Here is a 15,203-nt window from a genome sequence, read left to right on the forward strand (position 1 = left end):
AAAAGAAGAGGAGCTGCAAGAGGTAGTTAGTAAAGGGTGGAATGTCGAAGCAGAGGTGGGTGTTCTGTAACGTATTAGCAATTGTGCGATGGAACTCTACAGTTGGAATAAGGTGAAGTACCGACAACAACACAATAATTCGACAATTTATATGGCAACCATGGAAGCTGCTCGTTTGTCTCATGATGAGAACGCAGCAGCGAGATTTATCGAGGTACAATGGGAGTATAATAAAATCCTAAACTGGGAGGAGATTTTTTTGGAAGCAACGGGCCAAGATGCATTGGTTGCGGTATGGTGACTCGAATTCGAGATTCTTCCACAGATCCGCTACAGTTCGTAGTAATTTTAAGAGAATTGATTCGCTGGTTGATGAAGTAGGAGTGGAGGTTAAAGAGCATGAACAATTATGTAGTATAGCAAAATCATATTTTGAGAGGCTTTTTGAAACCAAACAGGGGGTGTACGATCTGGTCTTGAGTTGTATCCAACAGAATATATCGCATGAGGAAAATATGAATTTGTTGGCCCATATTACCAAATAGGAAATCTATGAAGCTCTTCTCCAAATGCATCCGGATAAATCCCCGAGTCCCGACGGTTTCAATCCGGCGTTTTATCAACATTTTTGGGAGCTTTGGGGGGATGACATTTTCATGGCAGCCTCTGTGTGGTTGGAGAGGGGGTTTTTGCCACTGAAGATAATGAAACTACTATATGTCTTATCCCTAAGTGTTCAAATACGAAACACATGAAGGACCTCCGACACATATCTTTTTGCAATGTTGTTTACAAGCTGATTGCCAAAATGCTAGCGAATCGGTTGAAACTTGTTCTGGATAAGTGTGTATCGGAGGAGCAATCGGCGTTTGTTGAAGGGAGGTCCATTCTTGATAATGCTATAGTGGCCATGGAAATTATTCATGCTTTAAAAAGGAAGACGTGCGGTAACAAAGACCATCTGGCCTTAAAGATCGATATCAGTAAAGCCTATGATAGAGTTGATTGGGGGTTTATGCATGGTGTTCTTCTTCGTTTGGGCTTTGATAAGAATTGGATTCATTGGCTTATGATGTGTGTGACCTCGGTGCACAATTCTGTTCTTGTTAACTCGGACAGAGTTGGACCTATTATCCCAAGAAGAGGACTGAGACAAGGAGACCCTTTATCGCCATACCCATTCATTCTTGTATATGAAGGTCTCTCGACTCTTATTAAAATGGCAGTTTCCTGAGGAGACATTCATGGTGCACAAATATGCAGGGGGTACCTAGTGTGTCCCACTTTCTTTTTTCTGACGATTTTTTTTGTTTTCCAGGGCTAATCTTGTGGAGGCAACAAATCTTATGGAGATTCTTAACATTTATGCTGCGGCGACGGGTCAGGAGATCAACCTGTCGAAATATGAGGTGTTCTTTAGCCGTAATATTAGTGGTCCAGCTCAAGAAGATTTAGCCAAATTGATGGGGTGAGGAGGGTCTTAGGTACAGGAAAGTACTTAGGGTTACCTTCCATGATTGGTAGAAGCAAGAAGGCGGTGTTCTCTTTTATCAAGGATAGGATTTAGAAAAGAATCAATTCTTGGAGTGGTCGATCTTTATCTAAAGATGGAAAAGAGGTTTTTATTAAGTCGATTCTTCAGTCGATACTGGCTTACATCATGAGTGTCTACTTGATTCCGGATGGGGTGGTGAATGATATTGAAAAAATGCTTAATTCATTTTGGTGGGGTGGTGGTTGTAACAACAAAGGCATAAGGTGGTTGAATTGGGAGCGAATGACTATTTCAAAAAGTGAAGGAGATATGGGCTTTAGAGATTTTAAAGCCTTTAATATGGCTATGGTAGCAAAACAAGGTTGGAATATTTTGGCGAAACCGAACTCTCTAGTAGCTAGAATTTTCAAAGCAAGGTACTTCCCTCGTTCCTCCTATCTTGATTCTTGTATTGGTAATAACCCGAGTTTTGTTTGGCGTAGTTTATGGAAGGCAAATGTTGTTCTTAAGCATGGAAGTAGGCGGAGTATTGGAGACGGTAGTAACATTAAGGTTATGTATGATCTGTGGCTCCGAGAGAAAGAAAGTTGTTATCTTAATGGCCCGCAAGTAGGGAGCACATATGAACTCTTTGTTAAAGATCTTTTTCTTCCCAACATTAAGCAATGGAATATGGGTAAGGTTAACCAAATTGTTGACACCGAAAGGGATGCAATTATACGTAGAGTTCCTCTAATAGATGATGTGGGGGAGGATAGGTTGATTTGGAAAGAGGAGCAAAATAGTGAGTATAGTGTGAAATCGGGTTATAAACTTTGGAAAGAGATACAAAGTAGCACTTGGTATTATAACATTGAGGGTAGTTTGAAGAATATTGGAGTATTTATTCGCCATCAAGAGCTAAACACCTGTTATGGCGGATTTCTAGGGGCTACCTTCCGACGCGTTCAAAACTACAACAACATCATTCAAAGATGGTGGGCGGCACGTTTGTCATCTATTATAGACCCTCGGTTGCATACTTTCCATGATGCTAAGTCCCTTATTTTCTATGTTTGTAGTCGTGAGGACCGTAGAGATGCGGGTCGTTTTGCTGTTTTGCTTGAGACCCTTTAGAGGAGTAGGAATAATGTGGTTTGGCAAGATACTCGGGATGATTCTTTGAAAATTGGTTTACAAGCTTACCACAATTGGTATGATTAGTTTATAGCTAGAGATGATCATAATTCGGTAGTGGTTAATAATTTATCAACATGTTGGACTCCTCCTACGGTTAACCAACCGAAATGTAATATTGACGCAAGTTTCAATAATGTGTGTGGTACAACAAATAGAGGGTGGTACTTTAGGGATAATTTGGGAAGGTTTATTTCCGCAGGTGTGTCTTGGGATGTGAGTCTTCTTTCCGTTATCGAAGCTGAAGCTACCGCTTTGAGGGAAGCAATCCGGAATGGAATATCTCTCCAACTATCCCACGTTATTTTTGAAAGTGATTGTCAATATGTTACTAATGTTATTCATGCGGCTCATGTTGGTAATTCGGAATTTAGCTTTATTATTAAGAATATTCAAAATTTGTTGTTTATGTTTTCGAACTTTGAGGTAAAGTTCAATAAGCGCCAAGCGAATTCGGTTGCACATACGTTAGCTAAGGCGGCCAATTCTTGGTCTAGGCATAGTTTCTTTAGAGATATGCCTCCTTGTATTGAGTTTTGTTTGATTAATGAAATCAATTAAGTTTGTTCTTGTAAAAAAATCAATATTAAGATAAAAGATTGAAATAAGACTTGTGTTTATCAGTTTTATTCATATAAATTGCAACATTTTTTTTGAATAAGATATCATATATATAATAAATAAACGGAACAAAATGGGGAACGAGTTAGCCCCAAGTTACACGAAGCTAAAGAAAGGTATACCTAACCTATTCTTTACAAAATCATTCCGAATTCCCAACGGAATGGAATCAAAAAGGGCGATAGAATCAATGCCGAGCGCTAAATTAGTCAAAAAAATCATTTAATTATAAAAAGAACTTTATTATATGTATAAAATATTAACTAGTGGTAATGTCCATTTTCGTTAGCAAATCATCAGACTTTAAACCCGTAAAATATCGGCTTTTGGAATATAAAAATTGAGTTCAAAAATTCTTTTTAAATAGTTTCTGATTAGTTTAAAAATGTTTTTGCTATTTTTTCAAGAGTTAAAAGGTAGTGCACTGACATGTCATCCAATAGAAAATTATAAATATGCCATGTCATTAAGTTTTTTTTTAATAAAAAAATGGTTTAATTGGATACATGGGTGGTGATTGGTTGACAGTGTAAAAATATTTTACACTGTCAGTGCATCACCCTTTTTCTCTTCTTTCAATTGACAGTTTGAATAACGAGGTTGGTTACCGTTTTTCACCCTTTCAGTATGTGAACGGTATCCCTGATTCCTACTTTTGTAGTGAGTCTTTTCTTCTCAATACAGAAAATTCAAAACAAAAACTTATGTATTCTCTTCATCAATTTTGACCCGCCTTCGCATGGTCGTCATAACTTATCATTTGGATTTCTACATCATATACCAATTACGTTATGTCAATGCAAAACTAGTATTGTTTCTACTTTTGTAGCAAACAAACTTTTTATCTCAAAAACTGAAATTACAAAATAGCTTTTTATTTTCTAGTTACAATCAAATGTTTAAGCAACTCATTTTAAATAAATCAGTAAAATACTCATCATCTCGACCCTAAATAAATCTAGTCAATCAGTAAAATCCTCGTCATCGCTATTACAAAATATACATTACTTCTAACTCTTTCTTCAAACCAAGAACTGAAACTGACTTATTAAACCCCATGAAGTTTCTTCAAACACCCAAAGCGTGAAAACAGTCACCTATAGTAAGCAAATATACAACTAGTATAACAGCCTGATAGCAAATCATCTCACCCAAAGCAACATTGATACCTTCTATTTGCCTATCGTCACCCACATAACACAATATGTAGAGCATTTTTAGTTGATTGTTTGTTCCTAAAGCAACACTTATAGTTTTTCAAACCATCAAGTCACAATACAGTGAGAATGGTATTAAAGTTTCTCATACTCTCGAGCTGAGCACAAACTAAGACCACAATATCTACTAGTTTTCCATTGAAAGCCTGTTGATGTTCTGCTACAAGACTACCAAAAATCGATGAACATGCATATAACCCAAGTAAAACACAATCAATATTTTAAAATCAAAATGATCAAAATGAAACATTGGCAATGTCTTTAAAACCTAACACAAAAAGTGTAGACTTATAAGAGCTATATCGAAACTATGCCCAAACTTTCATCAATCAAATAAAAGTTTACATGTCGGCGAGGCCTTTCTCCCCGAAACTAATTTCATTAACATTTGGTGCTTGACATTTTCATTTATGAAAGAAGCACTCTTGATTGACATTGTGTCCAGTACTTTTGAATTCTTCAAAATATATTCAGCAAATTGAAGACCACATTCATTGTATGTAAATTGTTTAATCAAACATGTTCTAAGCTTTGTTGAGAGACATTCCGGAATAGATGTTGGTTCCCTCCAATTACACACAATTTCCTCTATATTCTCATTGTCCTGTCAGTCATTCACATAGTTTTTATAAGATAAAATAGGTAAACAAAAAATGGGCAAAGAAAAAAAAAAAGAGATTGGTACAATACAAAACCTCAATAATGGTAAGATTTCGAAGGTTGGGAAAATAATCCAGCCTTTCTAGCAACCACACCCACTCCTCCTTAAGATCGCTATGCTTAAGGATTACCTCCATGTATGTTAGATTGTAAAGAATAGGATAGCTGCAGCAATGTGAGTCCTGTTGTGATTCATCAAAGTTAGATATCAACCTTAATTTCTTTTATCACAGAAAAAAATAATAAATAAAGAAATCTATGAAGCACAGACAACCCACCCGAATACAACATGACACCGACACAACAATCACATGTGTCAAGTGTCAGTCACACATAAAGATTTTTTTTTTTTCAGAGGTGTCGGTGTTAAGTAGAAAGAAATAATCTCTAATGAAACCAACAATTTTCTTACTAGTACTCCATGCAGAACCTGAACATTTGTCCAACAAATCATGCGGATCAGATACGGCAATTTTGGAAAAGTTGGATAATCTCTCATTATAACCTCTTGAGGAACTGTCATATCCCTACTACCCACACGCACACATTTTGTACGCAATTCCTCTAGAACGGGGCATCCATATAGAAGCACCGCAATATAATCGATACGTTTGAACTTAATGTTAGATAAACTTAGAGTTTTGAGGAGTGGAAAATCAACATCTAGCTTAGAAAGATGCTCAACTTTTATCTTTCTCAAATGAAGAACAACAAGGGTCCTACAACTGAATAGGCTAGGAGGAACGTTAACCCTAGTGGTTAGTCTAAGACGGACGTTCTGGACTCTTCGCTGCACAACGGCGTCCAAGAAAGCGTTGATGTCGAGTGAGTGGCGGCGCTTAGAAGCGTTTACACATTTGAGATGGAAGGATTGAATGGGTAAAGTAATGTCTCGTGAGAATAATGCGGAGGACACAAACATGAGAAAGGATTCGATGTTTTGAAAGGTTTTGTCGTCGAAGTTGAGAGTGGGAACTGAGAGCCATAATGGGTGCCATCTTTTTGAAAGGATGCTAGTTGTGGCAGCGAATTTGGTTGGAAGGAAGGAAAGAATGTGAGATATGACTTCATCTGGTAGGGAACTAATCCTATCTTCCATTGAAATTGATATGCCCGAAAATTTCGTACTTCCAAAACCCTAATTCTTGTCGACGATGGTGTGATGCCGGCGATCATTTGCTATTTATTAGCAAAGAATTTGAATAAGAAACACAAGAATGTACATGTCTTTAATTTAGTGGATATTTTTTAATTTATTTTTAATTTAACTTCCTTTTTAATAAGGATCATGAAATGATTCTGATATTGAATGATTGAGATTTATTTGTCTTTCTTGTTTTGATATTTTCCTAACATTAATCATTTTCCCATTCGAGATTCAGGCCAGGCACACATAGTTCTTGGTTTCGGACTAAATAGTTTATAATTATGAGTCACTCTACTATTTAATAATTATAAATGTTTTAAAAATAGATGTGTAAAATATAAAAATTTCTTTTCAATAGGTTGGGCCAAAGTTTGGGATATTTTGATCAATAAACATCATTTTTCTTAATATTCAATATTTCGATGAGTAACTTCATATTCCCGTTAATATTCAATATTTTGATCAGTAATTCATGTTCTCGTTAATATTGAATATTTTATTTAGTAACTTCATGTTCCCATTAATATTCAATATTTTGATCAGTAACTTCATGTTTCCGCTAATATTCATTATTTTTATCAGTAACTTCATGTTCCGGTTAATATTCATTATATTGATCAGTAATTTCGTGTTCCCATTAATATTCAATATTTTGATCAGTAACTTCATGTTTCCGCTAATATTCATTATTTTTATCAGTAACTTCATGTTCCGGTTAATATTCATTATATTGATCAGTAATTTCGTGTTCCCGTTAATATTCATTATTTTGATCAATAACTTTATGTTTCCGTTAATATTTCAAATTTGTTCCCGTTAATATTAAAAAAAATTATTAGTAACTTAATGTTTCTGTTAATATTATAAAAAAATTATCAGTAACTTCGTGTTCTCGTTAATATTCAATATTTTGTCAATAACTTCGTGTTTCTGTTAATATTTATTATTTTGATCAGTAACTTCGTGTTTCCATTAATATTCAAAATTTCTTACGGGTACCAGTGTGGTACGGTCATTTGTTTTAAATAGTTTATTTTATATAGAAAATTATTTTATATGAAAAAATAATTATTTCTTATCATGATATTTTTTAATGTTAACTATTTATAAAAAAAAATTCTCACATGTAAGTAATTCATATGATTTAGTTCTTAGGGTTATTTTTAAAAAATTTAATTATTTCTAGTAACTTTTGTAAAAATAAGACCTTTATATAAATATTATTGTAAATAATTTTTAGCATGATAAACTTCTAATATAAAATACTTTAGTGATTTATTATTCAGATTATATTTTTTCTGGAATTTGGCCAAAAAAAAATAGAAAAGAAATTGGAGAAAAAAGTAAATTATTATTGAGATTATATTTTTTTAATTAAAGACATAGTATTTTATGAAAAATATAAAATATATAAACTAACTATATTCCAGTTAGAACCTAAGGTATATGTTCTGATTATTCGTTCACATTTTCATATTGAATTATTCAAATATTTAGAAAGCTTTGCCAACAAAATTATTAGGTAGTAGCAAAAATTGAAACATAGCTCTTGCAGGTACGAGACTGTCAAATTTAAAGTGCCTTGGTCGATGGTCCCCTCAAACCGTGTTGCTTTGCTTGGTTGGAATCCATCGGACATAAGATATTGTTCCTATTTTAAAGCCTTTGGTTTGGAACCCACAACACATGAGTAAAGAACATAGGTCACAATGAATTTCTTATATTTAATCATAGTGTTGTCCAGGGGTGGCCCTGAGCACGGACTCGCGGGGCGGGAGCCCAGGGCCCCATAATTTTAGGGGCACCAAAAAAAATTTCTTACCCCTATATATATTAAAAGAGGATTTTTATTACAAAAATACTAGCTAAAAATATTTTTTTTTAAAAATACTAGTTAACAAAATTATAGAGGCACTACTTTATAAAAGAATGTAATTTCTCATAAATAAAATATAGAGTAGAATAAAATCAATTAATTTCTCTAAAATAAAATCAATTAATATATCCATAATTTTAGCAACTAAAAAGTTTAACTGAGACACTAAAATTAAAACAATGATATAGAAAATATTTTATATTATTGATCGCAAAATTAAGAGTGAAACACTACTTCAACTAGCTGAACAAGATAATGATCCCTAAAATAAGAGTGAAGTCAAATATTTAGCAACTCATGAAATTGGAAACTTTGAATTTTTAGTAGCTATGATTATTTGGCTTGAATTATTAACTGTTGTTAATAAAATTAGCAAAAGTTTGCAAAAAAAAGACATGTGTATTGATGTGGCTATATAACTAGTAAAAGGTTTGATCAAATATTTGAAAATATATATAAAATCTGGATTTGTAAATGCTAAGGCTAGTGCTGAAAATATTCAGAATGAAATATAGATTGAATGTGTGTTTATTCAAAAACGTCAAATCAATAGAAAACAACACCATGATGAATATCTATTTCAACCCACACATCTGAATCTTGAGTCTACTGAAGAGTCTTTTCGAAATCATTATTTCTTATATATTGTAGATCAAAAAACTGGCTCACTTGATAGAAGATTTGAGCAGTATAGCACATATGAAAATATTTTTGGATTCTTGTTTAGTATTGAAAGGCTTAGATCATTATTTGATAGGAACTTGAAAGCATGTTGTAAACACCTTGAAACTTGTTTAAAACATGACGATTCTCTTGATCTTGTTGGTGAAATTTTGTTTGAAGAATTGAAAGTTATTAGAGAAGTTTTAACAGTTGAATCAAAATCAAGCTATATATATTGAGTTCTTTAAAGACTTTTAATTGTTTTCCTAATGCACGCATATATTATAGAGTAATATTGACAATATCTATCACTTTTGCATCTGCTGAAAGAAGTTTTTCTAAATTAAAATTATTAAAGTCTTATTTGAGGTCTACTATGTCACAAGATAGATTAAATAGTCTTGCGTTGATTTCAATTGAAAATAATTTTTGAAGAACCTTGATTATGAACAAATTATTAACGATTTTGCAACAAAAAACTCTAAGAGGATGATATTCAAATAATTTTAAAGGTTTGGTCATTTTTTTATAGGAAAAAAGACGGGATCAAGAAGAAGAGGAATAGTAAGTCTCTTTATAGTGGTTTATGTTTTGATGTAGTATAAACATTGATTGAAAGATCTATATTTCTATTCTTTTTGCACAATGTCAAATGAAAATGTGTTTTTTATCCAATTATTTCTTTTATCCTTATGTATTTATTGTTAAAAAATTATAGGGGCACCACTTTTTAATTCGCCCAAGGCACCCAAATTCAAAGGACCGGCCCTGGTGTTGTCTAGATGGTAAATGAGATATACATGTTTACAAGAAGCATGATTAGTATGTGTGTTTGTTTAGGCATCAACACACTCCAAAATGCTTCCCCCATAGCTAATAGTTCTAGATTTTACCTTTGAAAGTATGCATGTGTGCATCAGTGCCAGAAAAACACTCCAAACAACTCCCAATGGTAAGAAGGATATTTTTTATCTTATTTCTATGGGCTCGACTATGTCACTTCAGTTAAAAGAAGGACAAAACTTAGATAACATTGGAGTACTTTTCATGCTCTTAACCTCTTAAAATTTAACAACGGGATTACATTATCAATAATCTTCGGTTAGACCTTGTTACATTACATCTCGAAGCCTTCCTTGTTAAACAAAATAAGAGCAACACCCTCAGCAACCACATAAAGATCAACCTAAAAGTCACTCACACTCACCCCATAAAGATCATCATAAAAATACTCACTACTACCACAAACTATTATTAAACTCTAGTCAAGACTATCCTTTAGAATAAGAGATACATTTGCATTTATACTGCATACACTCACCCATATCAAACCATGTGTATCAAAGAAAGATAAAAATCTAATTAGAAAACATATAGAAGTTAAGATATATTAATAAAACATGAATTTATGTAGTTAACATTACTATCAGTTCTGCTTGATGTAGCTGTTGGAGAATTTGGAAGCAGGCCGCACATTACAGGCTCGGCAGATTTTCGATATTTTTGAAGGCCGGAACCATATGAACTTCAAAGACCCTTTGCCTTGAAGAAGCGTATTCTAGATAGTAAAATATGCATTAAGAAGGTTTATTAAAGAAAATATTTGCATGAAAGCAAAGCATAGTTTTTGAGAACCTATCAATGGTAGATGCAGGGAGACCATCCTTTTCAAGGATTATCTGTGGAACACGTTGAATAGCAAATCTGTACATAAGAGGAAAACATCTCAATTCCTACTCCAATTTAACAAACTTCGACAAAACTAAAATCGTAACTAAGATAATCGACTTGCACGCTGCTTTGCCATACTACCAGAAGCACCAACACCTGGACAGCCAGCACAAGAGCCAACCTGAAACAACTTCGATTGCAGGTTTCGCACAGAATACAGCTAATTCGCACCATATCACGGATCAAAGTTGGACATACCGACGAAGCATCACACATAACGTGACACCAACATCAAAAAATGAGAAGAAAAGGCAACATATGATCAAAATTATTTATGATATACATTGATCAGTAAGCATAATTCCAATTTGGTTTACCAAAGAAATGACCGTGCATTCATTACCTTGAAGAAGTATGTTCCAAGTCTCTACTGTATAGAAAATCTACATCCTGGCCTTTCAGCTTCAAATACACTGCATTAAGCAAGCGAGTAGAAAATTAAAAGGAAAAAAAATCAAAATCTGCATAGAAATTTATACCATTTAATTTTGATCCAACGACCGCCTATGTGTTGACTGCACGAATGTGTGGGAATGAGATTTCAGCAAATCCAAATCCATACATATACATAAGAAACATAATATAAAATATATTGTCGTCAAAAGCAAAGGTTCTTCTAATATTGTGATAAGTAACCTGCTAGGCAAAGTTGCATATGCTTTCTGCATACTTCCATGGAATCCCTTAGATATTGACGGTTTACCGATTCGAGCATAAGGTGTCAACATTCCTACCAAAGCAACATTAACAACCAGCCCAAAAAGAAGATCTGCAACATACAACTCGAATTCAATCCAAAAGTCTTTGCCTCTCTTTTGATATTCAGCAATGGTAGCATAGCAAGAATCAATTACGATCTGCATATCATGAGCGAAATTGGATTACATTAAGAAATATAAAAAGTATAAACTATGAATACAATAAGACAATCTCAAACAGACCTCAGATCCTATTTTGAAAAGAAATACCGGATCAGCCACCAATCGATTGCGAAGAATAGAACATGATCTCATCGCAAATGTAAATAGTAAGATTAACTGATTTTGCTGTTCCTTCCAATACCTGCTGGAACCTTTCCCTTTGCCAACTCCCAAGAAATTTTGGATTCCGTTTGGTAATAGTATGCTCCCATCATTATAGTGTCCTGTAAAAGATTGTTTTGAATGTTATATATAGTGTTCAGGGCCGGTATTAAAAGTGTGCAGGGCGGATCACAACACAAAGCTCTAATTTAGTCACGGTTAAACCGTGACTAACTAAGGAGCGAACACAATTTATAGCCTTTATTCTATTGTTCTTGGTAAAGAAATCACGGTAGTTTACCTTGAGCTCAACGCCATAATCCAAACGGGAACGTTCACCCACAATGGAGTGTTGCACGCTACACTCTCTCACGAAACAGCCATGTGAGATTATTGCATCCATAATCTACAAAAGAGTAACTCAAACACCGGTAAGAAAAAAATCTCATAATATACTGAGGTTAAGATCGAACTTTGTAGAGAGATGAACATAGTTATATCCTGCATTTATCAATCTTTGTTGGAGGTAAGAATCTTGGAGAAGTGAAAATAGGTGTCTTGGGATCATAAAATTTGAACATTTGGCTCTACAAGAGTAGCATATATTACAAATATTGTTAGTTTCATGATAGTAAGATATTTGTAATTACTCAATATCTGCATTTCTGTCAATGTGGCTATGTTTATATGTTTCAAGATGATCAGAAAACACTGAAAATGAAATGAAGAAATAAAATATTTCAACAAATGAAACAAATAAATCGAATACCTGCACGAGATCCATGTAATTCATTCTGTATAAATGATCTCCAACCAAGATTATTACATTCTCAATGTTTGTAAATAACATTGGATATTCAATGATCAGCGCCTCCCGTTCTGTTCCAGAACCGATGCTTTCCATCAATCATGTCTACATAGTTACTCAGATACTGCCTTAGATTTCTATGACTATGTGAGTTCTGATCGTACAATGTTTACTCGAGCATTCGAGAACTGAAAGGTAAGTAAAACAGGTGCGCCTTCTTCGCGTCTTTAGTAACAAATGCTTTATTAGCTTCCATCAACCTCATGAACCATCCCTCAGAAGCATAAATTCCCAAAAGATATGGCGAATGCATTATCAGCTTAGACCCCTCTCTGTATACATACACTTTGAGAGTCTTTTCCATCAATTCATAGCTCCTAATAATTATACGGTTACATGTATTAACTGATTAAAATCCAATAGCAAGAATAATTTTATAGAGCATCAAAGTGGGGGAAGGAGGATACAGGTAAAAATATTTTTAAAGCCAGTACTCGAAATTTTCTTGGTGAACTGGAAGGTTGGAAGTTATACCTTGGCAAGATCCCCGGCGAAGCTCTGAAGCTTACCAGTGAGAGATGAGACATGTTGTTGTAGAGATTTACTTCCCTGTTTTGCTAAAAACATAAATGCACCAATTGTTTTTTCTAAATACTCAATTACAAAGTAAGAAAAACTCAAAAAGTGATTGGTTTGGATCTTTTAGCGAACACTTTGCAGGCAACAGATTGGTCGTACGACATGTTTTTCAACAACAACTCGTTCGGTAATCGCACCGTCGCCAAATCTTTCCCCTTTCGTGTGAGTCAACACCACCTAACCTGAAACAACAAACACTAAATCAAAATCAAAATCGAACCTGTCTGATACTCAATAATATCAATACAAAAGAGAGGGAGAAGGAAGAACTAAGAAGAAGAGGGAGAAGGGAGAAAGAGAGGGAGAAGAAGATGGAAGTAGTATAGAACATAAATCAATCGGTAGTGAAGAAACTATTTGAATTGAAGACCATGAGTGATGAACAGTAACGTATGCATAGGGGAAGGTGGAGGGAGAAAAATAGAACGTATGCAATATGGAAGTTGAGAAAGCAGTGGTGACGTGGCGGCTCTATGAACAAAGTTGAAGGATGGAATACTCTTCTCACAAGAAGCCACTTGGCAGCACCGGATTGAATGTTGAAAAAGATACAATTTTCTTATATTATAGATTATAGATTATAGATTACTCTCTCCGTCTCAAAATGAGTGATTCAATAAAAAAGATAATATTGTTTTTACTATAATACCCTTATTATTTATTGGATATTGTGAAATTTTTATTCATTAAAAGGTAAAATTGAAAAGTGTATTGGAAATTGAAATGGGTCATCCATTTTGAGACATGATTTTATTCCTAATGAATCACTCATTGTGGGACGAAAGGAGTAAGGGTGTGTTTGTTTCAAGTTACAAAATAAGATTCCTAGGAAAATGATATTGGAAATGTAATAATCCCATATTTGTTTCAAGTATTTGAAAATTATTCCCGGGTATTTTTTATTCCTAGGAACTTATTTTACACATGATTTATTCCTTACTTATTCCCATGTGAAATGGTGGGAATTCAACATTCCCATGAAAATAAAGTCCAACTAACTCTAACTTCTCACTAACACTCACATTTAATTTAATTTTTATTTTTTATAATTTTTTAATTAAATTAAATTTATAAACATTCCTTGGAAATCTAACTTTTTGCCAAACATATACATAGGAATCTTTTTTTTAGAAATAATAATCCCGGGAATATAATTTCAAAGAATGTAATTTTATAACTTGAAACAAACACACCCTAACACATTGCATTTTAAAAAAAAGAAATGCATGTTTCCAATACTATACTTATTCTTTTGACGGTATATTTTCAATACTATGTGTAATTTAATATTTATTAAAAAATAAATGCTTTGTGCATACAAACTATGCAAATAAATACAAATGCAACGTTGATTTTATTTTTTTCATTACCATAGGTCAATATATATTTATGATAAATAATTCCATTATTTTTAATAATATTAATTAAATTAAATTTAAATTTTAAGAAAATTACAAAATTTGTACTAATATTGTCTGGAACCTAAGTCCGTTAAATAATAGTCATTTTACAACTAATTAAATTAATTTCTATCGTTAATAATTTAATATTTTTAATAATGAATAATTAACTTAATAATTTAGAACAAATATTTATTTATTTCAAATAACACACAAATAAATATTTACTAATTTCAAATAATACTTAAATTTAGAAATAAAATTAATAAAATGTGGATCCTAAGTATATTTAATCAAATAGAAATAAATTAAATTATATATAATTGAAATTAAATAATACACAAATAAATATTTATTTAATAATAACTAATTCAAATTAAATAATAATTAATTAATTGAATATTAATTCAATTAATTGTTAAAATATTTGATCAATTTAAATTAAATAATCAATTAATTTTTAAAATTATTTTGTTAATTCAAACTAAATAATGATCAATTAGTTTAATAGTAATTAATTCAATTAAATATTAATTTATTTATTTATATTTGATTAATTATATTTAGGATTTATATTTTATTAATTTTATTTTTTAAATTTTTGTATTATTTAAAATTAGTAAATATTTATTTGTTTGTTATTTAAAATAAGTAAATGTTTGTTCTGAATTATTAACTTAAGTATTCATCATTAAGAATATTAGCAATGGAAATTGATTTGTTTAGTTGTAAAGTGACTATCATTTAA

The 15,203-nt window shown here is 32.6% G+C and overlaps 1 protein-coding gene and 1 long non-coding RNA gene across 2 annotated transcripts; both read right to left on the reverse strand.

The window, feature by feature from the left end:
* Positions 1–4,048: 4,048 nt before the first annotated feature.
* LOC131649502 (F-box protein At4g09920-like) lies at positions 4,049–6,268 on the reverse strand. The gene is made up of 6 exons (XM_058919264.1): positions 5,582–6,268; positions 5,205–5,351; positions 4,896–5,113; positions 4,572–4,677; positions 4,321–4,389; positions 4,049–4,060 (listed from the first exon to the last, which is right to left on the reverse strand). Exons 1-6 carry the CDS (start codon positions 6,266–6,268, stop codon positions 4,049–4,051), a joined length of 1,239 nt encoding a protein of 412 aa, XP_058775247.1.
* A 4,246-nt stretch (positions 6,269–10,514) lies between these two features.
* Positions 10,515–13,404, reverse strand: LOC131646368 (uncharacterized). The gene is made up of 5 exons (XR_009297440.1): positions 12,378–13,404; positions 11,910–12,014; positions 11,528–11,730; positions 11,223–11,443; positions 10,515–10,999 (listed from the first exon to the last, which is right to left on the reverse strand). It is a non-coding gene; the product is annotated as an uncharacterized LOC131646368 (long non-coding RNA).
* Between the last annotated feature and the right edge of the window lie 1,799 nt (positions 13,405–15,203).

This window comes from Vicia villosa, linkage group LG2 (assembly GCF_029867415.1).
Source record: "Vicia villosa cultivar HV-30 ecotype Madison, WI linkage group LG2, Vvil1.0, whole genome shotgun sequence".
Classification (NCBI taxonomy): Eukaryota; Viridiplantae; Streptophyta; class Magnoliopsida; order Fabales; family Fabaceae; genus Vicia; species Vicia villosa.

Bases quoted from the DNA above. Each gene is read 5' to 3' on its own strand.
- LOC131649502 (XM_058919264.1), bottom strand. From the start codon at position 6,268: ATGGAAGATAGGATTAGTTCCCTACCAGATGAAGTCATATCTCACATT. The intron at 5,114-5,204 runs GTTTTGTATTGT...AATGACTGACAG, and splicing joins GAAATCTTACCATTATTGAG to GACAATGAGAATATAGAGGA. The intron at 4,678-4,895 runs GTTAATGAAATT...GATTTTTGGTAG, and splicing joins GAAAATGTCAAGCACCAAAT to TCTTGTAGCAGAACATCAAC.